The sequence below is a fragment of the Triturus cristatus genome, chromosome 4_1 (assembly GCF_964204655.1).
Source record: "Triturus cristatus chromosome 4_1, aTriCri1.1, whole genome shotgun sequence".
NCBI classification, from domain to species: domain Eukaryota; kingdom Metazoa; phylum Chordata; class Amphibia; order Caudata; family Salamandridae; genus Triturus; species Triturus cristatus.
The window spans coordinates 745,474,693-745,502,502 of record NC_140585.1 but is presented as its reverse complement, the minus strand read 5'-3'; the positions used below and the strand labels follow the sequence as shown (position 1 = coordinate 745,502,502).

At 44.5% G+C, this 27,810-nt stretch overlaps 1 protein-coding gene across 1 annotated transcript in view; it reads right to left on the bottom strand.

The window, feature by feature from the left end:
• The window catches only part of HCFC2 (host cell factor C2), a 248,832-nt gene extending 221,568 nt beyond the window's left edge, over positions 1-27,264 (bottom strand). Inside the window, exons 1-2 of the mRNA XM_085653253.1 lie at positions 27,038-27,264; positions 415-563 (exon numbers count right to left, since the gene is read on the bottom strand). Coding sequence (XP_085509379.1) covers positions 415-563; positions 27,038-27,200 — 312 coding nt within the window. The 5' untranslated portion in view covers positions 27,201-27,264. The remainder of the gene's footprint in view (positions 1-414; positions 564-27,037) is intronic.
• Between the last annotated feature and the right edge of the window lie 546 nt (positions 27,265-27,810).

The following is a 27,810-nucleotide window of genomic DNA, read 5'->3' as shown; positions in this document are numbered from 1 at the left end:
TGTAGAATCAATACCTCTCTTTTCTTCTGAAGTATCCTCATAGGACCAGGATTTCCTTTGCAATTTTATAAGCATATATTTATAAACCCTTTAGATACAGTTTTTAAGCCTGCTCTTTTAAACTGTACATTGATTTTATGCCCAGTAGCCAAATAATAGAAAGATGATCAGAAAAGTATAAGTCACCTCTTACTTGCATTTACACTCCCTCGTGAGCCACTACTCCCACTCTCTTCAAGCTCACAAGCACCAAAAAAAACCACAATTATTTTTCCTCATTTCATGCACGATTCCAGGCCCAAACCATGATGCATGTGTTTTTTTTAATGAGGACAACAGCTCGCCCCAGTGATAACTTTCTCCATCACATTCCGCAGATCGCTAGTAATCCAGAAAGCAAGGATTTCATCTCACCTGCAGTTCATATAGCTCATTACTGTATCGTCCATATTCTACCATCCCACCAAACACAAGAATTCTTGTTCCATCGCAGACAAAACCATGGGCGGCACAGCCAGGCGGGATGTCACCTCTTACTGCAGGGAGAAACCACTGGTTTGTAGCTGGGTAATAAAAAGGAAAAAACCAAAGGTCAAATCATCTTTAGTTTTCTCAAATTGTAAATGCATACAATTCTTATACTTAACTTGCTATTCTTTCGATGGCACTCTAATATTTATTTTCAAGGATTTCGGTGGGATTACAAAAGCTTAGGTATGGTACCAAATGTGCATTTTTATTTTCAGTTGGTTCAATTTAAAGTTTCACTGCCAGAGAACTCCACACACAAAAAACACTAAAAGCTGAATATTATGGCTGACTGGGAGTAGGTATGCTTCAACTTCTTTTCTTTCAAACTTCCCTAGATAAAAGGTCTTAAAAACGATATGTTCTGGTACTAGGCGTTACCTTCCTCTTTTCGTGTATGATGGAAAGGAGAGACATACAAGACTTGAATAAAATATTTGTATCTCTTACTCTGTCTAATTAAATAGCTTAGAAGAATTTTTAAGGGAATATTTCTACTCACTAGTTGAAATAGGTATTTTTAAATCACATTGTAAGAATAAGAATGGTTTAAAAGCTGTATTTTTCTAGTAAATGCATTTATTTTGAAATATCTGATTGTAACCTTAGTTTTATTAAAATTATCATTCATTTTCTTGGATGTTTTCCTCATTGACTCTTAATAAAGGGGTGGCTTATCCATGTCATCAAGTTTAACACTTTTCTACCTCTTCCGCACATTTCAAATATTTGCGTTTTATTTTATCCCCCATCTACATTATCACCAATCTAACTTTTTTCTGTTCCTAGCCAGCAAGAGGACCCAATAGTGTGTTGTTTGCCACTGACATCTGGTTTGACCTGCAGGTATTAAATCTCGGCAGAACCAGCTCAGGCTCCCATTTTTCCAACATTGGTAAATTGAGAAACATAAAGTCAGTGGTATTCCATGGAGAGTAGCATGACTCCTTGAGAAATGCAAGTGTGTGATGGTGAAGCCATGGATCCATTTTGGATTGCCTCTGGCAAAGCATGACACAAGATGGAGGCTGAGGAACAACCTCCGTCGGTTTGGCAAAGTGTATTTCTGGCATTTCTGAGTTTTGGCTTTAGTATCAGACAGTAAGGTGTGGAAGGATGGAGAAAAGTCTGCTTAAATAATGCAGCACTGATCAATTTACAGAGGCCTGCTGACAATCTCTTGTTGAGCATCACCACTTTGCTTGATAGAGGGATGGGGAAGTGGCAAAAACACGGAAGGAATTGTCCAGATAGGACCCCCAATTGCTCCTCCCAAAGGTGCTACTCCCAAAGGTTCATGGCTGCCACGGGCAAAGGTATCACAAGTGATTGTTATCGACCTACTGTAGAAACCATCACCTGAACCAAAGACTGTACCTGCTGTGTGGAGAAGATATACACTAAGAAAGGGAACCACTGTGAACTACTTTCAGGACCCTGGGGGGCGTGGCCAACAGCGAAGATGGGGGTCGCATGAAAGGAGAGCTCCCAAGCCAAGGCTTAACAGACTTTTTCATCACTTTTTCCAGGGCCATCTGCCCAGTTGCCCCACCATAAATTAATCCAGACACTGTGGGCGTCGAGAACCCCCATTTACAAGCAGTGGCGTTGCTCAGAAGCGGCCATACTTCCGGCACAGCCGAACCCGCCAATGAAATGGAGGATCGGCAGACCCGGACATTCACCAGCAGAACGAAAAGGTTAGTGGAGGCAACATTAGTGGATCGGGCAAAATCCTAAAAGCGAGCCTGGGACAAGGGACCAGTGACGACCCAGACACTGACAAAAGGTAGTCACCGGTCCGTCCCGTGAAAGAACTGGCTGCATCAGGCCCGATCGAATCTATGCTGCGTCAGAGACGTGCAGGCCGGTTACCTCAGGCTGCGCAGTCTCATGCCCAAGTGGAGACGGTTAGTGGAGCAGAGAGACGGTTTTGGAGACTATTGCTGCATACTCACGAGCAGGGGTCCGGGTGCAGCACTGCAGGGGTTGGGGTGTCTCGGAGACCCATGGTTCCCGCAGGGGAGCTGTGTTCTGCTCTCCCAGTGTCCCCCCCCCCCCATCCCCCGTCAGCCTGCCTTCCCTTGGTGCAGCCCATGCTGTACCAGCCCAAGGGACTTTAGCGGGTGCTTGTTATTGGGCTGCATTACAAGACAAATACACAAGCTTTAACCCTAACATAAGATGTGCTAATGACAGCAATCCCACATTATAACTTCACCTCTTTGAATGTCAGAGGAATGGGGTCCTTTTATAAACGTCATAGAATTTAAGCACAACTATGTAGACAGAAAGCACAAATAGGATTCCTACAGGAAACCCATCTGTCAGCCTCAGAGTGCTCTTAAACTCTGGAAAATAGAGGGGACAACTATTTCATACATCTTACTCAGCATTTGCACGGGAGCTGCGGTCTGGATAAGCAAAGCCAACACAAGGAGATGGATGGAGTGCTGAAACTTTTCAGACACTCACCCCCAGTCACAGGTCTGGGTTGAATCCATCACCATTCTTTACCTCACTTCGCCACTCCAGTTCAGACTCAGCCATATGCAAATCAGTCATGACCCTGTTCTTCATGGAAACAGTCCAGCCCAAACTGCCATGCCATTTCTTCCCTGGACTGGAAACAAGCATCCTGGGACCGGGTTCGTAGTAACGCCCCTCATCAGCCAGGCTAGCTTGAATCCAGTGGCAAAGTGAGCAAGGGACCCACGTCTGGGCATACCCTGCCAACTTATGGCGAACTGACCCAGCTTAGACCCCAAGCCTAGACAGCCTACCGGTGGATGTCTATGCCACTTTCATTTCACAACTGGCCCCCAGACTGGAACGGTTATATTGTATCTCCCTTTCAGAGTGAGCGCTGACTCTTACTGTAGTGCAGACCCTAGTGACCTCATTGCCAAAGCCTGACAGGGACCACACAGACATTACAGCTTATAGGCAGCTGTCGCTCCTCAATACAAAGTACAAGATACTAAGAAAGACTCGTACACATAGACCAATGCGGCTTTGTGCCTGGGAGAAATACATCATTGAATATACGCCGACTTTATCATGTTATGGCCACCTGCCCTGATGTTTTTCCTAGAGCAGGGTGTCTATCGTTGGACCTCCATCAGGCCTTCTATACATTGAGCAGGGATTACTTGTTGGGTGCCCTTAGGCGGTTCAGTGTCCCCTACAAAATCCTTCAATGGATTAAACTTCTATACACATCGCCAACAGCCAGGGCACACACTTGGGCACAATTTCGGAAGCCTACACCATACAATGTGGCAAAAGACAGGGTTGCCCGCTCTACCCCATGCTTTTTGTGCTCATATTGGAGCCCCTGGCATGCAGGTTGTGCAGTGATGCTCAAAGGTGGGGCATTTCTATTGGCCACATGGTCCACGAACTGTTGCTGTATGCCGATGACATAGTAATATACACTAAAGACAACCAAGAAACCTTTCTTATGGTAGCCCACACCTGATGGAGCAAGGTTTCGGGAAAAGAAACTTGCTTGGATGCAATCCTCTCAAGTAACATGTAATAATGTATAACCAACAAGTCTTGTAAATACTAATATTGCATTACAAACGAACATACTGTATCTAGGGGAAGCTTTTTTATGTGTATTACTAACAAGTAATCCGAGTGACTAAAGATGGCCACCAAAAACGCTGGATTTTCATTGCACATGCGTCTACTGCATCTATGTAGTATGACACTCTCTATGCTTTTGGTGGGAAACTTTGCAGCTGCGCAATAGCATTAAATATGGCCGCTTGAAACTCACATGTTAACGCATAAGCTGATGCTTGAACTAAACTTCGTAAACTCTATTAAACACTAATGCAAAAGATTTAAATAAGTAAATGGGGACAGAGTAGAGATAAGTGGTATACAGTGAAATCATTCATTCCCGTGTTCTAATGTGTCTTTTTCCTGACATTATTATTAGTCTATATTTGGGCCTCGGAGAGTGACCGAATTCCCTACCCATCTGATGCTCACGGAGGCGCACAAGAACCTGCTGAAACCCTGTGACAGCACCACTTGAAACCCAGCCAAGGCCACATTGAACTGAGACGCCTGGGAAAAAGAACTGTTGACCTGAACACAGGAATAAAATTAAATGTTGTTGCAAAACTGTATTGAACATAACGTGAAATGCGGGTGGGAATAAAGCTATGGGAAAGTAAATTAAGGGGCAGGAACATAGAACAATGGCCCAAAGAGAAAACATTACTTTAAATGGTGTGATGAACTCACCTCCCCGCCCTGACCAATCAGAATAGGGGGACACACAAATATTGAAACTTTTGGGGGTGGTACATGAATAGAGAATAGTATAAGTGAGGTAAGTTAGCTAGAGAACTTGTCCGACTTGTCAGATCTGTCATTCCGACTCGTCACTGACCCAACGTGCATGTTATGCTGATCCAGATTCTGTCCGAGACGCTGTCTCAGACCCTGCTGCTGGCAGAAACTCTGCTCGAGAAATTGAGATACTGATCGATAATCTAATCATCTAGAAGGGGATTTCGGAAGAGGGATGTTCGAGGAGAGTAGTACCAGAGAGGGGTGTGATGCTGGCATTGCACATTAGAAGAGATCACCTTCCCAGATCTGAATCTGCCTGATCTTCTGTCTGCATCCTGTCCTGGGAGATTCTTTCTGGCGTAGTTAGAAGAGAAGGGTATACAGTTCCTCTAGTTGTACAGGAGTGTGAAGAATACACTCATCCTTGTGATCGAGACAAAGCGGGGAGCAATGTCTAGTTGGCCTGGGAGTGTACTAGCAGGTGGATCACAAAGAAAGAGGCCGATTACCTGAATACACGTAATCCCGTAACTCCATACTTTTACACCTTGCCCAAAGTCCATAAAGGAACTTTTCCGACCCCAGGCAGGCCCATTGTGTCCGGGATCGGTTCCGTTCTAGAGCCACTGTCCAGATTTGTGGATCACTTTCTACAACCCCTGGTCCAAAGAATACCGTCCTATATCAAAGATACCAGTGACATCCTAAGAACAGTAGAAGGGTTTGAACCTAATGGGGAGATCAGCCTTCTGGTCACTTTAGACGTGGAGGCGTTATACACCAATATCCCACAACAAGCCACCCTAACTGTGATCGAAGAGGCCCTTCGTAAGGAAGACTGGACATCACCCACTCCTGTGTCTTTCATCATGGACCTAGCATCCCTAGCATTAACGGAGAATTTCTTTGAATTCAGGAACGAACTGTTCCACCAATGCCAAGGGACTTCTATGGGCAGCACATTTGCCCCTAGTCTAGCCTGCCTCTATATGGCAGCTTTCGAGGAAGAGGTCATTCAGAGCCCCACAAACCCCTTTGACGAGAATTTGATTATGTGGAGGCGTTTTATTGACGATGTCCTCATCCTTTGGAAGGGTTCATTGAGCAGATGTGAAGAGTTTTGTCGATGGATCAACATCCAGAACCCCTATTTAAAATTTACCAACCACATTTCTACTTCCCACATTGCCTTCTTGGACCTAGACATCAGATTAGAGTCCGGGGTGTTGACAACTAGCCTCTACAAAAAACCAACAGACAGGAACAGCCTTCTGCTGTATAGTAGTCACCACCCCAAAGCACTGAGGGACAACCTACCTTTCGGTCAGTTTCTCCGTGTGAGGAGAAATTGCAGCTCTGTGTCGGACTACAAAAAAGAGGCAGACATTCTGGCAAATAATTTAAAAGAGAGAGGGTACCCAATCGCTACGATCACGAAAGCCATGAAACGTGCCAGGAATAACCCCAGAGAGGTTTTGCTTGAGACCAAGACCCGGGAACAAACCGATACCTTGACCTGTGTCACTTCATTTACCCCGTCCTCTAATAACATGAAAAAAGTAATTAAAAAACATTGGGGCATTCTAGCTGCTGGTAACCTGTCTCTACCCCAACCCAGGTTTGCTTTTAAAAGAACGCAAAATCTGAAAGATATATTGATCCACACTAGACCTAAAAAAGTAGCGCAGAACCCCCAGGGCACTCTATGGGGGCTTCCACCAGTCACTGGACATTTCCCCTGTGGAAATTGCACATCCTGCAACCAGACGATGACTACCAAGGAATTGATCCTGTCCGACAGCCTAACCTGGACATTGGCACGTCATACAAATTGTAACTCTACGAATTGTATCTATCTGTTACAGTGCCCTTGTACATTGAATTACATAGGGATGACGACACGGCCCATCAAGACACGCATTACAGAGCACAAAAGTAACATCAGATGCTTAAAGGAGACCACGAAACTGTACTGCCATTTTAAAAGTCTCCATCACACAGCAGACTCCTTAAGATGGGTCGTTCTTGAGTCACATCCAGGCATTACATCACAAGCCTTGTTTAGATTAGAACAAAGATGGGTACACAGATTGGCATCTGACACAAGAGGTCTGAATGACGACATACCATGGGGTACCTTGACATATTAAGATCCTGATGCATGCCCGAGTATAACCACCAGTCCTGTCTTCACGAGGTATATAAGGGATGGACTTAGATTCATAGTACTGACAGTGATCGGACATACCTTTAACCCCTACAGGGTATCACTGACATCCACTGACATTGCGAGTGTTCCCGTTATGCCTGTCTCAACACCAACTACCCATTCATATATATATATGATTTCTGATTCATGGCATTATGCACACAATGCGTTGTTTCTCTGGCATAGACAGGGATACACAAGACGAGGACTTTATGAAGTTCATTATCACTCCCAAGAACCCCCGCCTGACCTCTTAGATGCACTAACACCATCTGTTGCCTACCGTAACACCCCATTCCAAGATGGCGCCCGTAGTCACTCCACGTAGACGGGGTTGTTTCCGTACTGATTGGTCAGATTACAGACGCCCAATCAGAACTCGCTTACAGCTTACCGGATTGGTTCTTAACTGAACAGTGGAAATCAAACCATACTTCCCGGTTTCGGCGGAGCGGGGTAGGTTTGCAGACCACCCTTGGGCGACAGAACTGTAAGTAGTTACTTTCCGATTAAAATCGTTAGACTGAACGAGCAGAGATCCCCTCTGTTCCGGTGGACGGCTGACCTCGGCTGTTGCAGCGGACCGATCCTTAGGCTACCTTGTGTTCTCTCTTGGGAGACGCTCGGGGCCGGGGGTCGGGTCGCTCCTCGGGCGGCGGTTTCCGGTTACCGTGGTGCCGGGGGACCTTGCTAACTTTGTCCTGACTATATCTAGCACCAGTGAGTGTGTTAATCGGACACACCTACCTGTGTGGGCCTCTTGCTTCACATTATTGTACTACTATCTACAGTAGGCTAACACGCCATCCCAAGAGGCTCGCCATGTACCGACTGGAGCGGCACTTTCTATAACGTTAGGTGAGCATTAATAGACCTCATAACGTAAGACTTTGAGTGGTTTGGATTTTTATCACTTGACACGTACTTGCACACTGCATCCACCTATGCATGATCACTCCTGTTTAGCGCAACTGCTTATATAGTGGACATGCATATGAGGAGTCCTTGGCTCCATACTACGAATTGTATATACTTGACTAAGTGTGTTTTTAATGTGCTGTGTTGGCCTGTTTTGCTTCCTCTCTCCTTTTCCTCTAGGCCAATCCATAACGGAAGTGTTTAGTTTTCCTGACACTTCCCTAGGGTAGTTTTTATCCAGACACCACTGTAAATATTTGTTTGCACACCCTCACAATTTTGTAGATAGTTCAATTTCACCGGTCCTGATGAATTGCCGCTGGATCCCCCTGACCTTGAGGCAAGAAACATGTTGACCATCTGAGTAGAGCAGAGTAGTCCCTGACCCATTGTGTCCAGACCACCGCCTCTCATTTCGTTTTTAATAGGGTGGTTTACTGACCGAATAAAATCCATTATTCAGACTAACCAACCCTGTTTTAAAACACACTCACTAACGTCTACACCTACCTGGCCCTCACTTGCACTCACCTTCGGCAAGGAACAAAAGATCTCCGCTAAAGAGCCCCATCTTTGGGTGCCCGTCGGGAATTGCAGCGCCGACCCGACGAGGAGCAAAACCCAGATGATGAAGCATGACACCTAGCTTGCTGGGTGTGTGAGGGTTTTAGTTCCACCAATGTGGGTTCCCCCATCCAACACATGCTAGTACACTCCCAGGCCAACTAGACATTGCTCCCCACTTTGTCTCGATCCCAAGGATGAGTGTATTCTTCACACTCCTGTACAACTAGAGGAACTGTATACCCTTCTCTTCTAACTACCTCAGGGCTTGTATACTGGACCTCGTTAAATATAGCCCACCCGCTTTTATTTTTCCTTCGTTTGATTGTGATTTCTTGCGCGGTTGGAAAACCGTAGGAAAGTACTGAGGTTACCTACAGTGTCAACTCACACTGGTAGGCCCACTCTGCAACAGACTAATCCCTCACGTTGGTTTAGTGGCCATTGTTCCCCATTTTCCACACAATGGATGGAGAATTAGGGATTAGTTATGGCGAGGATGCAGTCACTGACATCCTTAGAACACCGTCACTCCTAGGAGCAGACGGAACAACAGCAAGCGTGTCCCACTCGGATGACTGGTCTAACTTAGTATCCCTCAAAAAAGAATGGCTCAGAATAACGATGCACGGAGCTGTTATGACTGAGTATTTGAGGGCTAACATTGCCCCCAATGGACTGATCGTGAATATCTTTCCCAGATTATTTCTGGAAGATCCTCCATTCAAGAAGGATTGGTCCTCAGTCTCTTGGAAATGTACCCGTGATCTCCTAGTCCTTATAATCAACACTGCCAAAAGACTCGCTGATGCTTTACTATTACGGATACAAGCCGCTGAGTCTAGTATGAAATCGTCAGTACCCAACAGCACCTTCAAAACCAAGTTGGCTGAGATTAACTCAGAAATAACGGAGAATAGAGAGTATCTTCTCAAACAGAAGATAGCGAAGCTACAGAAGGACATCTCGAGATTTGACAAAGAAAAGATCTTCCCCTACCTGAAACCAGATTTCACACCTAATAGGAATAATTATTCCAGCGACGAGGAATCGAGTAACAATAGCAGGAGGGACTCCAATAATAGCAACTCGAGCACTGGCAGTTGGGACACTCCGAACCAGAGAAGAAAGAACAACCGAACCTTCTATAATCGAGGGGAATCAATGTTCCCCGGTCCACCACAAACTCAATTTTGGCAATATCCTATGTTTCCACCGTGCCCTCCCCAATTCTATCCAGGAGCCAACCCCCAACCTTTTTTAGGCAGAGGCTGGGGCAGAGGAAGAGGGCGAAGGCGAGGAACACAGCATGTCCAGTGGCAGGACCAAGCCCAGCCCCCGATGGAGACCCGGAGCCAACGCAGGGGCAGAAGGACCTAGTAATCAACCTCTCTGAAAGACCACTCAACAACATTGAACTGAGAGTGATTCGTAAAGGACTGGGTTTTGTACCCACACCAAGGATAGACAAATTCAGGGAAGCATGCGAACTGCATAGTTTCTTTAGAAAGATTCGCTTAAAAGCCTTTTTTCATAACGAATCTTTTATAGATGCAGATAACACAGATACTGGACTACATAATCCATCAACCTTTACCCCCAGCGCTGGCATGGTTCCCCCAGAAGTCCTAACCTTTGAAAAAGCGATACTCAAAGATCTAGCCGTGACACGAGACAGGTCTAACACTTTCTATAACCTCTCGAAAGAGGAAATGAATGCAGCCAGGGCTCTGGCTGACGACCACTCCATCACAATTAAACAAGCAGACAAGGGTGGGGCTACAGTCATCCAGTCCACCCTTGACTATGAGAGAGAGTGTCGGAGACAACTAGGTGATCGTAAATACTATACACCTATAACATTAGACCCCACTCCTAGGTTGAGGAACGCTATCAATAGCCTTATCCTGGAGGCAGAGACTAATGGGTGGATCACAAAGAAAGAGGCCGATTACCTGAATACACGTAATCCCGTAACTCCATACTTTTACACCTTGCCCAAAGTCCATAAAGGAACTTTTCCGACCCCAGGCAGGCCCATTGTGTCCGGGATCGGTTCCGTTCTAGAGCCACTGTCCAGATTTGTGGATCCCTTTCTACAACCCCTGGTCCAAAGAATACCGTCCTATATCAAAGATACCAGTGACATCCTAAGAACAGTAGAAGGGTTTGAACCTAATGGGGAGATCAGCCTTCTGGTCACTTTAGACGTGGAGGCGTTATACACCAATATCCCACAACAAGCCACCCTAACTGTGATCGAAGAGGCCCTTCGTAAGGAAGACTGGACATCACCCACTCCTGTGTCTTTCATCATGGACCTAGCATCCCTAGCATTAACGGAGAATTTCTTTGAATTCAGGAACGAACTGTTCCACCAATGCCAAGGGACTTCTATGGGCAGCACATTTGCCCCTAGTCTAGCCTGCCTCTATATGGCAGCTTTCGAGGAAGAGGTCATTCAGAGCCCCACAAACCCCTTTGACGAGAATTTGATTATGTGGAGGCGTTTTATTGACGATGTCCTCATCCTTTGGAAGGGTTCATTGAGCAGATGTGAAGAGTTTTGTCGATGGATCAACATCCAGAACCCCTATTTAAAATTTACCAACCACATTTCTACTTACCACATTGCCTTCTTGGACCTAGACATCAGATTAGAGTCCGGGGTGTTGACAACTAGCCTCTACAAAAAACCAACAGACAGGAACAGCCTTCTGCTGTATAGTAGTCACCACCCCAAAGCACTGAGGGACAACCTACCTTTCGGTCAGTTTCTCCGTGTGAGGAGAAATTGCAGCTCTGTGTCGGACTACAAAAAAGAGGCAGACATTCTGGCAAATAATTTAAAAGAGAGAGGGTACCCAATCGCTACGATCACGAAAGCCATGAAACGTGCCAGGAATAACCCCAGAGAGGTTTTGCTTGAGACCAAGACCCGGGAACAAACCGATACCTTGACCTGTGTCACTTCATTTACCCCGTCCTCTAATAACATGAAAAAAGTAATTAAAAAACATTGGGGCATTCTAGCTGCTGGTAACCTGTCTCTACCCCAACCCAGGTTTGCTTTTAAAAGAACGCAAAATCTGAAAGATATATTGATCCACACTAGACCTTAAAAAGTAGCGCAGAACCCCCAGGGCACTCTATGGGGGCTTCCACCAGTCACTGGACATTTCCCCTGTGGAAATTGCACATCCTGCAAACAGACGATGACTACCAAGGAATTGATCCTGTCCGACAGCCTAACCTGGACATTGGCACGTCATACAAATTGTAACTCTACGAATTGTATCTATCTGTTACAGTGCCCTTGTACATTGAATTACATAGGGATGACGACACGGCCCATCAAGACACGCATTACAGAGCACAAAAGTAACATCAGATGCTTAAAGGAGACCACGAAACTGTACTGCCATTTTAAAAGTCTCCATCACACAGCAGACTCCTTAAGATGGGTCGTTCTTGAGTCACATCCAGGCATTACATCACAAGCCTTGTTTAGATTAGAACAAAGATGGGTACACAGATTGGCATCTGACACAAGAGGTCTGAATGACGACATACCATGGGGTACCTTGACATATTAAGATCCTGATGCATGCCCGAGTATAACCACCAGTCCTGTCTTCACGAGGTATATAAGGGATGGACTTAGATTCATAGTACTGACAGTGATCGGACATGCCTTTAACCCCTACAGGGTATCACTGACATCCACTGACATTGCGAGTGTTCCCGTTATGCCTGTCTCAACACCAACTACCCATTCATATATATATATGATTTCTGATTCATGGCATTATGCACACAATGCGTTGTTTCTCTGGCATAGACAGGGATACACAAGACGAGGACTTTATGAAGTTCATTATCACTCCCAAGAACCCCCGCCTGACCTCTTAGATGCACTAACACCATCTGTTGCCTACCGTAACACCCCATTCCAAGATGGCGCCCGTAGTCACTCCACGTAGACGGGGTTGTTTCCGTACTGATTGGTCAGATTACAGACGCCCAATCAGAACTCGCTTACAGCTTACCGGATTGGTTCTTAACTGAACAGTGGAAATCAAACCACACTTCCCGGTTTCGGCGGAGCGGGGTAGGTTTGCAGACCACCCTTGGGCGACAGAACTGTAAGTAGTTACTTTCCGATTAAAATCGTTAGACTGAACGAGCAGAGATCCCCTCTGTTCCGGTGGACGGCTGACCTCGGCTGTTGCAGCGGACCGATCCTTAGGCTACCTTGTGTTCTCTCTTGGGAGACGCTCGGGCCGGGGGTCGGGTCGCTCCTCGGGCGGCGGTTTCCGGTTACCGTGGTGCCGGGGGACCTTGCTAACTTTGTCCTGACTATATCTAGCACCAGTGAGTGTGTTAATCGGACACACCTACCTGTGTGGGCCTCTTGCTTCACATTATTGTACTACTATCTACAGTAGGCTAACACGCCATCCCAAGAGGCTCGCCATGTACCGACTGGAGCGGCACTTTCTATAACGTTAGGTGAGCATTAATAGACCTCATAACGTAAGACTTTGAGTGGTTTGGATTTTTATCACTTGACACGTACTTGCACACTGCATCCACCTATGCATGATCACTCCTGTTTAGCGCAACTGCTTATATAGTGGACATGCATATGAGGAGTCCTTGGCTCCATACTACGAATTGTATATACTTGACTAAGTGTGTTTTTAATGTGCTGTGTTGGCCTGTTTTGCTTCCTCTCTCCTTTTCCTCTGGGCCAATCCATAACGGAAGTGTTTAGTTTTCCTGACACTTCCCTAGGGTAGTTTTTATCCAGACACCCCTGTAAATATTTGTTTGCACACCCTCACAATTTTGTAGATAGTTCAATTTCACCGGTCCTGATGAATTGCCGCTGGATCCCCCTGACCTTGAGGCAAGAAACATGTTGACCATCTGAGTAGAGCAGAGTAGTCCCTGACCCATTGTGTCCAGACCACCGCCTCTCATTTCGTTTTTAATAGGGTGGTTTACTGACCGAATAAAATCCATTATTCAGACTAACCAACCCTGTTTTAAAACACACTCACTAACGTCTACACCTACCTGGCCCTCACTTGCACTCACCTTCGGCAAGGAACAAAAGTTCTCCGCTAAAGAGCCCCATCTTTGGGTGCCCGTCGGGAATTGCAGCGCCGACCCGACGAGGAGCAAAACCCAGATGATGAAGCATGACACCTAGCTTGCTGGGTGTGTGAGGGTTTTAGTTCCACCAATGTGGGTTCCCCCATCCAACACATGCTAGTACACTCCCAGGCCAACTAGACATTGCTCCCCACTTTGTCTCGATCCCAAGGATGAGTGTATTCTTCACACTCCTGTACAACTAGAGGAACTGTATACCCTTCTCTTCTAACTACCTCAGGGCTTGTATACTGGACCTCGTTAAATATAGCCCACCCGCTTTTATTTTTCCTTCGTTTGATTGTGAGATTCTTTCTGGCCCCATCTTAAGGAGTTGGGTTCATCCATGACCATAGGTAAATATAATTCTGCGAAATCTGTCTTTGTGCCTGTGCTCTCTCTTTCCCTCGCTTTTTCAGGTACCGTCTTCATTGATCATTTAATGACTTTGCTATATTTGAATTACTCTGCCTTTTTGAGTGAAGGTGGTCACTGTAATTGATTCCTGACTCACAAATTATTGATTTAGAGAAAGGTTTTCAAAACTTCTTGAGTCTGTGGTTATTGGAAAATAAAAGGTTAATGTTATTCTACCTTAAACCAACTCAGCAACCTGATTCATTGAGGAGAGGAAATTACTGTTAAAATAATTAAGTTGGTAAGATTTGGTAAAGGTGAATATCAAATTTCAGGTAAAAACACAAAAATTGATGCCAGCGGGTTTACTAGCTTATTGTGTGAATGCTTTGGGCCCAGGTGAGTATTAGGTATGTGTGTGTGACCAGAGCTGGTAACTGCGCTCCATCACACCCTTACGCACTTTAAGTCCCTCATAGGACTAGCAATAAAGGTTGGGTAATCCCAAGCATTTCCCTTTAAGAGTAGCTTCCAAATTAAAGTGATCCCATTTGGTGAACAGGAGATTGTAGTAGACCCCGCTACATTCAGGTACTTGGGGATCCAGACATATAAAGGACCCACAGGATCTTAGGACAGGATCCTCAAGAAAGCAATTGCCTGTCTGCGATCCCAGTTCACCTTTCGGACATCGCTCCCCCTTGCTGTAGCGGGGCAACTTGCAATATCTAAAATGGTAATGCTCCAGCGCATTCACTATTTTTTCACCAATTTTCCAGTAGTTATCCCAATTAAATTTTTTATAACAATGAATACCATCCTAATAGATTTGATATGGGGTAAGGTCCGTCTACGTTTCAGCTTGCCAAACTGCAGCTGCCATCAGATGCCGGAAGCATGAGGGCACCAGACTTTCTGGATTACTGTTTGGCTGGGCAATTACAGTGACTCTCTTACTGGCTGGCTGGCTGGACGAAATCTGCAAGAAATAGCCTGCACACCCCAAATGATTGCCTAAGGGAAATTGAACAAATCGTTATGCCCTGAGGTGCAAATTCCAACACTGGCTCAGCTGCTACTCAAGGTGGCACTCACATATTGGAAAATGGCTTTGAAAAATACTGCAAAGACTACTGCTTATGCCTCCAATATATCACTCCTAGACCTCCCCAATACCACGGGCACACTGACACAACACAGGCAGGCGTGACCAATGTGGGCGCACTGTTCGAGGATGGGATATTACTCTGTCATGCAGATTTCATAAACAAACAGGTGCTCACAGATACACTCTATTTAACACATGCCCGTCTTGTAAGGTATGTCAAACGGCATTAGGCTCCCGACGGGTCTCAACCTGCAACGCATTAACTAGTCCACTCAATGTAGTTAATGGGTACTGGGTACTGGGTACTGGCAGACGTTTAATATGCTGGTTCATCCGCACACACCAACGCTCACCTCTGGTGCAACTACAGGACAAGTGGGAGTGAGACGTAGGCAGAGTACTTCTAGACAAAGAATGGAACACTATACTCGAATACCCTAAACAGGTAACCTGTAACTCACGATTTAAATTCATACAATACATGATAGTACAGCGAGCTTATCTTATACTGCATAGGCTACACTCAATATTCTCCAATATCACAGCAGCATACCCGAGAAGTCCCCGAACAGGATGCGGATTTGTTACCTATGTTGTGGGCCTGTCCCGCCCTACTAACCTACTGGACGCAGATCACTACTGAGTGAAGTATTCGGGGACACATGGCATAAGGCTGAAAGCTGCCTTTTAGATCCCTACCCACGGCCGAAGGGTTACAAAGTGCAGGCAAGGTTTGCACAACCGGCACTCATCCTAGCATAACAAAATATAACCAGGAGGTGGAAATCGGCAACTCTGCCTGCTGGAAATTGGCGGAGAGCAATGCAATGCACAGGGAAGAATATCGTGGATTACTGAAAAAGCCTATATCAATGAATTGGGACATCCTTATGGAGTCCTTCAAAGCTTTAGATATGTTTACATTCCCATAACTTAATGCAACTAATTCTCAGAGGACCGGGGCTGTAGCACACGAGGATAGGACTTACCACAAGTCCCCATGCTACACATACCTTCGCTACTAATACCAATACACGTGTAATATTGACGGAGATGGAAACTTGTAACTCCGTCAGGATATACGCCCTCCCATACCGTGAAAGTTTGGGTATCCACACAAAACGTCTGTAAGTGAAGTATAATGTTAGAGCAAGTCTATTCTCAATTCGTTGATTGAATGCTAAACCCATAAATTGGGGGAGGGGGATTGTACTTGTAGTTTAATTTTGTTTTAATAAACAGTGTTAGACACTCAGACTCGATTAACAACGAACAGACATGTTATTTGCAAAGTCATGTTACTGCCGTACCCGATGAGGGCTTATACCTGCATACTGTAACAAATGTAATCGTGATGTGTGATACCATCAAGTATAAAGTAACCCTGGCCTTTATGCGAAAGATGTATGCAATTCTTTGCTATTTCTTAATCTATAAAACCCAATAAAGTCTGTTACAACAAAAAAAAACTTGTTTAAGGACCCTGACAGTGGATTCAACATTCCCTGTCTGCAAAAGGAATATAATAGTGGAACTGAGACGTCTTACTTGGTTCCAGATTTCTTACTCACAAAAGAGGTGATACTCCAAAGAATACCAGAGAAATTTCTAACATTCAGTGTCACAATGGTGACATGACATCACTTGATAAGAGTGCAACGAGCTTCTAGAGAAGCTATGCGACTGCCATGCTCCCACACGCAGTACATGTCAAATAAAAAAAACAAAGTAAATAAAATCTAAATAAATGTATGCATTCAATGAAACACTAGAATTAGAACAACAGTAAGCAAATCTTAGAGAGCTTTGTAAAACCAGTTATGCTGGAAACAGAAATCTGTATTTCTATGAACATATTATTACTAAGTTTCGGTTCTGGCACAGAAGGAGGCCAATATTATCACGTTTGATGATCCCACATCTAACCACATCTTGACCTGTCTTCAAATCATATTCACTTCATTGCTAATTGTGAGGTAAGCTACCCGGTTCATGAAAGTGTTCAAGTAAGTGTGCCTTGTGGCAGAGAGCAATAGTAAGCTTTGGTCTCATAGTTGTTGGATTCAGTCTTATCATGCCCCTTTGTAGTTCTTACAAATTACTTGTATACTTAACTATATGCATTTTTTAAAAAGCCAGTTCAACACCACGCCAATGTATATAACATCTTTGTGACTAATAGCAGAAATTTTGTTTAAACTCCAAAATCTGAGAAATAGTTTGAATAGTTTTGCTACATGGTCAATGCGGGCCTTGTGTTGGAATACCTCACCATGCCATATGCTAGGTGGGCGCGCATCTCTGATAGCACCCAACTCCATATGTAACCTAGAGATACTTTAGTCTTTGCTTCACTTATTAAAAAGCAAACCGGGGAACAATCAAATTTGCAACCTTAAAACTCTTTTGTTTTTTCCTTAGACATCTATTCAAACACTAACTGCAGTTATTCCGTTTTAAGATGGGCCTTATTTTGACAATTGAAATGACCACTTGATTAACAACACGTAGAGTAACATATCTCCATCCACAAGTGACAAAGATCATCCTGGGGTCTGAGGAGTTTAGGGCATTTTAAAGTTTTTATGTGTAAACTTTTTGAGGACAAAATAGTGGAATGTCAGCCCTGGGGTAAAAATGCCTTGTGATAGGAATAGTCCAAGACTGAATAGGGCATAAAAACTAAGTAGACCTCGGTGATATTATTCATGGGCAATATAATGAACAGTTCCCATGGAGTGCCTGCATACCGTCCACCCGGGCTGCTCTTTACAAATGTGTTTACCTCCGAGTTGAAAAGGACAGAAGAAGTGAATGTACACAATTTCACTGTGGAACTCATTTAAACTTCAATGATTCCCAGTAAAATCTCCTACTAAAGTCACAAGCTATGTCTGTATTACTTGAAATTTGATTTCGGACCACATTTTGAGTTTTCCGTGTGGCTGGTAATTGCAGTTACTGGCCCCAACAGATTTACAAGATCTCAAGTTTCAGCCAGGGACTCCTGCTGCTGAAAGGTGCCAAAAACTCCAGTTGAACTTCCAGGGAAGAATCGGGTGCTGTATCCTGAGACACTGTTTACTTCCTCCTTTCTCAGTTGTGCCTAAAGGTACTAGTCGTAATCCTCATTTCTATAATATATGACATGTAAGCTCATTTGTAATTTGACACTACCCTTGTGTTAGCTAATCAATAAGTGTGTTTAATTGGGCCTAGTGCACAATTGGATGTTACAGAGCAGTCTAGAGGGTACAAAGTAAATATTGCTCCAACTCTATTAACAAAGCTATCAACCAATCAAGAGAAATACTCAAACATTTCCATAAGGTGACTAACACGGAAGACAAGTAAAAATAACCTTGCATTACTGATTGATACTACTTTGACCCGCATACTTCTTTTCAAAGTTAAAATTACAAATAAGTCAAGACACGTTTGCAAACTGACCCAGCCACACTGCCTCTACCCCAACCACCATCAGAATTCCTTTTCTCTACATTTAAAGCCATGTAAAATCAGAAAAAAACTAAATGAGAAACAATCATCCAACAATCTGTGCGATATCTGCCCAGGATTGAAATAAAATATATACCCTTGATGTTACAGGTCTCCAGGTATTGTAATGAATCCAACCCCACTGAGTCGAGGGTCCCGTGTGGTGTACAGACGTTGAACTAAATCATGGCTTTGAAGGAGAATCAATGGAGATCTTTTAAGGCAGGTTGATATGACAGTATTCACTTCACCTGCTTTTGCACTTGTTGGAGCCTCTCAATTAACTTTTTGGGTGGGCTTATATAAGCCTCAGTGCCATAGTTCTGTTGTGGAATGACAACGTTCTGTCAGCTACACGCTGATTTGTTTGGAGCAGAGGTAGATCTTTGTGGAGCAGGCAAAGTTTAAAATTGGTCAAATATTGCTCCTAGATTTCTTATGTTGTGTGCTGGGATATGCATGGCCGCCAATGACAGCGTCTCTTGGAAATTAATTGGTCTACTCTTTGGGACATCCCAGAAAAATAATTATTGTTTTGGTGTCATTAAACTGATTGATTTTTAGCCAGATTCAATAATGGATATGACCGAAATGAATGTGTATTTGCATACATTTAAAATTGTTGCTCTAATAAGTGTCATGCATAACATATTATGTTCATTGGGCTATCCCGTTTGGTACCCCACACGCGACCCCCGACTCAGTGGATTTGAATCCTCCTTCAAAGCCAGGATTTAGTTTAAAGTCATGTCTATCACATGAGCCTCCTTTTGGCAAAATAACCAGAGCCACAAGGGAAAATTGCTCAGATCTTTGATCTCACTTCCCTTCTTCTGCACTCACTTTAACGGATAACACATGACAACTGGACTGAGGCATGGTAGTCTCCACTTGTGTTCAATAAAAAACAGTTGACGGGATGATTTTCAATTAGAAAAAAACACTTGTTAAGTCTGAATAAAGCCTGTGGAGCTCTTTGGAATCAGGGATTCAATTCAGAGTCCCCAGCTTCATGTAGGAATTTGTTTTCAAAATGGCTTGGGCTACCTGTAGGTAGTACCTCCCGCAACCACAATGCTTCCACATCACAGCATTTTTCAGTCAGCCAACAGAAACTATCTGTGTAAAGTAATTATATGACAAAGGCAAATGAGCTTTCAGAGTTTGTTTGATGGCCATGGGCCAACTGTAGTGGTAATCTTTTATCAATGCTGTGCCAGGGGCTGATGTTACATGGCACTGCAAACTAGAGGTAGGAGAGCCACTGAATGCTTGACCCAGGTTCAAGCCTGGAGCCTGGCTCTGGCTCAGCTTAGGGTCCTGTTGGTGCCTCGAGCCAATAATGAGCCAAGCTTTTGCCTGCCAACCTCACTCTGTTATGTTATGTTATGTTATGTTATTATTTTCTTATATAGCGCACAGATGCCGCTGCCAAGAGGCGTCCCGGCGCTCAAGGAGAAGGAACACACAACACAACAATGAAAACCAGAACACTAACTATACAGAGGAGAATAAATGGGTTTTTAATTGTTTCCTAAACTGAAACAAATCGTGGATGGAACGAAGTGAGGCAGGCAAAGAGTTCCATAATGTAGCCGCCATCACCGAAAAGGAACGTCCACCCATTCTCGTCTTTTTAAAACGAGGAACAATGGCCAGATTGGACCCTGCAGATCGAGGAGCTCTTGAGGGGACATAATGGAGAATGGTCTGGGAGAGAATAGGGGGGGGGAGGCCAAATTGAGAATTTTGAAAGTAAGGCACATAGCCTTGAACTTAATTCTATGGCCTACTGGGAGCCAATGGAGGTCATGGATAGTGCTGCGAGCAGAAACAAATTTAGGGAGGCCTACCAGCATCCTGGCCGCCGCATTTTGTACCCGCTGAAGGCGGGCAAGCTCAGCTTGATTAACACCCAGAAACAAGGAACTGGCATAGTCCAATCTGGTCAACACCAGAGCTTGGACTATGATTTGCCTGGTGTCTGCGTCAAAAAATTTGAAAATAGGCCGTAGGCATTGTAGAGCACCAAAACAAGTTCCCGCAACACGCTTGATGTGGGGAATAAAAGACAGTTGATCGTCAAGCCATATGCCCAAATTTCTAACTTCGGCGACTGGCGTAGGGATAGGACCCAATTCTGGAGGCCACCATTGGTCTCCCCAGAGCTCACTGTCTATACCAAAAAGAATAACCTCCGTCTTGGTGGCGTTGAGTTGTAGGCGATTGTTCGCCATCCAACCGGCGACAGCTTTAAGGGCTGCCTGAAAGGTGGGGGCGTTCATATTAGAATCGCCATTAAGTGATACCGCCAGCTGTGTATCATCGGCGTATGACACTATTGTGAGACCAAAGCTAGCAGCTTGCGCCAGTGGTGCAACATACAAATTAAAAAGGGTGGGGCTGAGGGCCGAACCCTGTGGAACTCCCTGCAGAATGGGGCGTGGGGCAGAGATGTAAGGAGGAGTAGAAACTTTAAAGGTTCGACCCGTAAGAAATGATCGAAACCAGTCAAGTGCTTGTTCTCCAACTCCTGCCTCCACAAGGCGGTGTAAAAGGATGTGGTGGGAGACCGTGTCAAAAGCGGCACTTAGATCCTATAGGATCAGTGCCGCCGTCTGACCTTGGTCTAGTATTTTCCTAATATGTTCCACCACCGCCAAGAGAGCGGTCTCTGTACTGTGACCGGCTCGAAACCCATTCTGGGAGTTATCTAGTATGTTTGCTTCTTGCAGGTGAAGGGATAATATCCTATTGGCATGAGCTTCGGCTAATTTAGCCGTCCAAGGAAGGAGGGAGATAGGTCGGTAGTGCTCTGATTTGGAAGGATCAAGAGAAGGTTTTTTTAGAATTGGTATGATAGTGGCCTGCTTCCAGGCGGTGGGAACACTACCAGTACTAAAAGAAAGATCAATTAAACTCTGCATCGCCGGGTAACAACAGTCGGCGAAGTCACGAAATTGCGTGGGTCTCATAGGGTCATCTGGAGAACCTGATTTATCTTTGATCGTCAAATTTAGGAACTCCTCTTGGGTAGGACCTGGAATGGCTAATAAGGATTTAGAAGTCAGAGGGACACTATTAATTTCACTGACAAAAGGCATAACGAACGACCTGTATATGGCCTCCACTTTTTCAACGAAAAACGAGGCCAGTTCTTCGCAATGTGTCATAGAGGCAATGAACGTAGAGGCGGCTCTTTTGTTGGTGAGGTCCTTGCACACCCTAAAAATGGTCTCAGCAGGGTTGGTACTGTTTTTTATTTCCTGTGAGTAAAAAGCAGGCCTGGCTGAACATATGGCCCTATGATACCTCCTGATGCAAGATCTATAAGCTGCTTTAAGATCAGTATCATAGTTTTTGCGCCAAGCGCGTTCTGCTTTTTTACAGGATGCTTTCAGTACCCTAAGAGATTCGTCATACCAGGGACTGGGGGAGCCGGATTTAGCCTTGCTCAACCTAGCTGGTATAAGGGTATCCAGAGACTGGACAAGCCACTTACAAAAATCGTCATAACCACAAGAAACTTCCTGAAAAGGTTGAGGTTGGTGCTGCAGCAACAGGTGGTGAAAGTGCTTTAGATTTAAGTTTCTCCAAGGACGCTTAAGAGTCTTAGATACCTTTATGCAACAAGGTTTGGTCATCGGTAGGGACAAACTCGAGCTGGACAGCCTAAAGCAAGCAAATGGAAAGCCAGAAAATGTGAGTTACAAAGCCAATATTAAGCAACTGGTTGAATGCATTCCTGGTCAACTTTCTGAATGTCCCCACAATGTCTTTAGTAAACCTAGGCTGTGACCTACAAAGTGGTAAAACAAAGGATTACCATTTGAGATAAAAAGGAGAGACAAATAAATACCCATCAAGTGGCTGATTTGTACAAAGTGAACCTAGATAAATCGTGGCTTCCTAGTTAAATTGTGTGATCTTAGGCAAAAAATGTATTTCAGACTCCTTTTTAGGTTTTGCCTGGGCAGCACATGCGCTGCTCTACGAGGCATGCTGTATTAGAGTATTGTACTTGAAGTCCCGCCCACTCTCCACCCATATTTTTCATTGGCTTGTTTCATTGTCCTTCGTAAATGCTGGCTTCTGATTCCTTAATAGGCTTGTTAGTCCCTCCTTAGTACCGCCTTGTCTTCATTTGTAACCTCCCATGGCGATTGGCCCTTTTACTTCTGTTGCTTCACGGTATGTCTTATTTAGTCTGTAAGCAATATTTTCTTTCATGAATTTCTCCTACTGTACGCACGACGTGCTTTCCTTACATTCAGCGCAACTTACGCGCTTTCACTTTCAAGCAGCTTCGGACAATGACGAACGCTTCTCTGAAGTGAAATAGGTCTTGCATTTACAAGAGTTTGAGCTATTGCCATTGTAAATGACAATAGCTCAAACTCTTGTAAATGCGAGACCTATTGCATTGCAAATGCTTGTTCTTCATTTTCTCATATGAAAGCAATTTCAATTATGCGAGTTCAGAATCCGAGCTGTGCAAAAACCTATTCTGTTATATTTTAAAGACTATAACTTTGCTGTATAATAATCTTGGCCTTATACAAGGTTCACATGATAACTGTCTTGCCTCTTTAAGGTTCACACGATAACTGTCTTACCTCTTTTTCACTTAAGGCATTGTCGCCAGCATGGTGATGTGGTCAGGAATGGTTCTAAGTTTATTTTTTAAAACTATCAAATTTAATAAGTACTTCAGAGCAATGCTATAATGTAACATATTAATGTCAAAGCTTGCACATGTTAAATAAGAAACTTTTTTTAATTTTGAAGAGTTATTTTATTATATTTTACGTGTTGAAGAGATTTTATTATATTTTACAGGATGTTTGTTGTGTGATCTATGTGGCAAAATGTTCAGGGTTTGGATCGTGCACAGAATCCAAGAGCCAGGTCAGACCATTAGCTCAGCTCCCCCGGTTAATCTGTCGGCTGGTCCACCTCTACTGCAAAATGAGCACTAAACAACCCTTTCAGCACTTGACCGATGAAATGTGAGGAGTGCAAAGCTTTTCAGAGAGGTAGTGTGGAGGGGTTCGGAGTGAGACTCAGTTGCCAAACAGAATGCAATAATGATTGTCCAATCCAGTGTTTGTTGAAGGGCTTTATAATGCCAAAATAACAGGCCACATAAGGGAATAGACCTATGGGCATTGGATTCTATAACGGATACTACATGGAAAATAGACAAAAACGTATCAGGCTTAGAATAATGCCACAGGCTCGCTCTTAATGGCATAAGCAGACGTCTGTGTTGGTGGCCATAGGCCAGTTATTCAATGCCCCAGAAGTCACAACCCCCCCATAGCTTTTCCTAAAGCCAAAAGAGTTCCAATATCTGGTGAGTACAAGTTTGGGAGTTCTAGATAACTAATGGTACCTAGGGAACTTTTTACTGTACCACCCATAGTATCCACAGGGTACGAATACTTGCTACCCACCTCTATAAACCAGCTACCAGATGGTCCAACATTAGAGACACTTTTTACATTCAGAGAGGCAACATGAGTAAAGAGTGAAAAAGCTTTTTAAGTAAATCAGTCAAGTACACAATAACGGTGAGGTAATTTTCTTTATCCTTTTTCAGTGTATACAAGAGCGCAGCCAACATGTTTCGCCCAATCACAGGCTTCCTCAGGCCTGCAATATGCATAAAATATAACTGTATAACATACAATACTTCTTTCTTGTTAAAACATACTGCGAATTACAGCATCCTGCAAACAAAAAAAAGTTCCAATAATATTAATTTATGCAAACAAAAACCATACCATGATACAGAAATTACAAAGTTCAAAATGAAACACAAAGAGCTCACAATCCACAATAACAAGAAAAAATAACCCTGTTGGCAAGGGGACTAAAAAAATATGATTCAAACCACAACTGCTAATGCAAGATCCTACAACAAGATGCATAAAACAAATCGATTTGAAGGATATTTGAATATAATTTAAAAGAGAACCATTATTGCAACCAGAGCACTTGAAATCTTCATAAAATGAAGGACTGGAACAGTGCTTAAAGTGTAGAGGCCTGCTAGTGAGGGTAGGTAATCTGCAGCTGATAAAGGGGAGAACACAGCGGGTTCAGCTGAAACCTGACTAAACAGTGATATACTTGTGCAAACGCATAACACCAACATTGACACACAGACACAGAATAACTGGAAATGGTTTAGAGCTCAAGTACTGTTCCCTGAAGCAGCAGGAGACCACAACGGGTGGGGATGTACCAGCAAAAATGGAGGCGGTCTTATGTAAAAGGAACGTGGTGTCAACATGTGTAGTAGCAAAGTGTTGTAAGTGCTGACACAATGAATGTTTTGTTTGGAAAATTAAGATGTATGGTATTCTTAATGTGCGATTTATCTGTACGTATGCAGTATATAATTACATCGTTTAAATAAATACAGTGCACGAATAGAAAACTGAATTTATTTTGAATAATTGTGTTGTTTGCCATGCACAATCCCATTCCGTAAAGCAGGGAAAACAGTATATCTAGATTCACAGCAGACGACAACGAAATGGTCCCACCTACAAACATGGCTCTGTCTCACGTGAACCAATTTTGTAATGTTACTCAGTTCAGGACCTGGCAGAAGCCACCGAACAGTGTTCATGGTAGCACGTCTTACATTTTACCGTCAACACGGGCATGGAGAGCAAGCAGTCTGTAGGGCGCAGTACATCAATGAAGAACACGACTCACCCAAAATAATGAACGCCGTTAATCAGGGTGTCCTTTTCCGATGAACATCTTAATATTCCGATCTGCTATTTGTGAGTCATATTATATTTCAGTACAGGGGTTTGAACAGATGATGTGCAACTTGCAAAACCTCCTGCGGGAGGATACCGGGTTTGGCGAATTTCACGTCATAGTGTCGCATATATATTTTAATAGTTTATTATAGTTTAGACCAGACCGAAACGAGTATCAGAAAGCTGGACATGAGGGCCTAATTTTGAATCAACCTTGGCTTGGGGGTTGCCGGTTCTACGTTCGCGCATTTTATAGATGTCACTGTGAGACGTTTATCTTATCTTGCAGAGGTTATCGCAATATAGACAGCTACTGTGAAAATCAGACCTTTGATGGCCAAGCTAGTTACAGAAGATGTAAGTTTAGTGTAATATACAAACCAATGTGAACACGTGACGTTTCTGGTATCAAGGACATTGCTTTTCAACCAGTCGTCCCTGAATCCACATTGAAATACACAGAAGTGCCGTTAGCAACCCTGCAAGCGAGCACTACGGTTTGCTGACCTAGAAAAATACGAGTACATCCCAAACCTCTGCTTTCTCGGCTGCGACCGTTACAAAGCCAAGAAAGTAAGCGCAGCATAGGCGATTCTAAGTTCACAGCCCCCGCCGTGCCCACAGCATGGCCAATTATCTTCCCTTTACAGAATTCCACCCAAATCACTTTTTCGGAATACTCTACAGTCTCGAAGCTTACAGAACTCGCCCTATACAACGCCGTTCATGTACGTCTCTGAAAGACCGAGGTCGGTGCGGTGGATCCGAATAGAGTAGTAATCAAATGAACAATGTCAGTGGGAAAGCAGAAAGTGTGAGATGTTGCTGATTTATGTGTAACAAACTACACAATTTCATTGTTTAGTATATACTGCCGCGTGTTTGCGCGGGATATGGCTTTAGAAGCCCTTGCTTTTTGTATTTATGTCTACTAAATTATTGTTTTACTTTATAGTTCCGGTGGGCACTGAAACCCTCCGAGGGGATGCTGTCAGTTTGCCCGAGGGAGAGGAACAAAGACAAAACCACACATCTGTTGGACGAAGGGGCGGGTCTACAGCATGCAAAACAAATACCAAGTACAAAGATCTGGGGACATTTAAACAAAGCTAAGAGGAGGGACGGGCACCGAAGTACTGCACAGCTGGCACGTACGCACACCAACGGGCGGAGTTTTGCAGGGGGTGGGGCAGTTGAGTACAAACACCTGATGCCCCGCTCTAGGCTTAAAATCCCCCTCCTTGAACTCAACAAAGAACCTCGACCCCCTCCCACACCACCACCGTCCCTGGTGACTGCCAACCCACACCCTTCTCCAATTCTTCTCGTTCCAGCATCCTTCCCAAGGAAACCCACACCCCTTTCCAATTCTTCTCGTTCCAGCATCCTTCCCAAGGGACACTCCATGTCTCTTCAACGCATCACCCGGTTCCCTGGCACAGATCTTTTACTGAGGGGAAAGTTCACGGTGATATGCACGTAGCCCCTCGTAGAAGGTGCATGCCCCTCACCCCCAGAAGGGGCTCTATTCTCCATACAGGCTTTCCATCGTAACTCCGTTCTCCTTCCAGCTCTCCCTCAGGTGCCCAGTCCTCTTACCAGTGTTATACACATGCAGCTCCTCGGCAATGCCCTCGTTGCCGCCCCCAAAGATGATCATGAGCTCCCGGATGGTCACTGCTCGGTGCCCGTGACGGGAGCGTGGTACGGGGCCGGTGAAGGAGGTCACCCGCTTCCAATTAAGTGGGGGACATTCCGCCATGTTCACCGGTTCAGAGCCGCCCCCGGCTGTCACTACCCTCTGCCGCCCCCAGGTCCGCAACGGGCTTCCATTGGGCACCTCCACAGCTGGTGAACACTAGACCGCGCCGCATGCAATGCTTGTGCGTGGTGTGACGGTCATAGCCATCTTGAGTGTGTGTATACACATTCATTGTCTTTCTGATAAGTGACGGAAACGTCAAATAACAATCGATGGATGAAACTACGCCTAAGATGGTTGCTGTCTAGATGTGACTGTAGAAGCGCGTTTTAGTGTTTGAACATCTGCTTACCAGATGGTGCTGCAAAGAAGACGAAAAGCGGACGTACATGTGAACGGCCTATAGAGGTCTCTGGTACAACTAGAACAGCAATTTTATTTTTTTCAGTTTTATATAGCGCGAATTCGACCCAAGGGTGCATTATCGACGATTTTTTTTAGGCACGGAGAGATTAAATGATTTGCTCAGAATCACAGGATGCTCGTGCCTCCACCCATGCTCGAACTTGGTACCCCACCTTCAAAGTCGTCCGCTTTAGCCACAGTGACGTGAACATACTTGCCAGCTTTTCTGATTCAGGAGAGAGGCTACGGCTTTCAACGCTGGTCT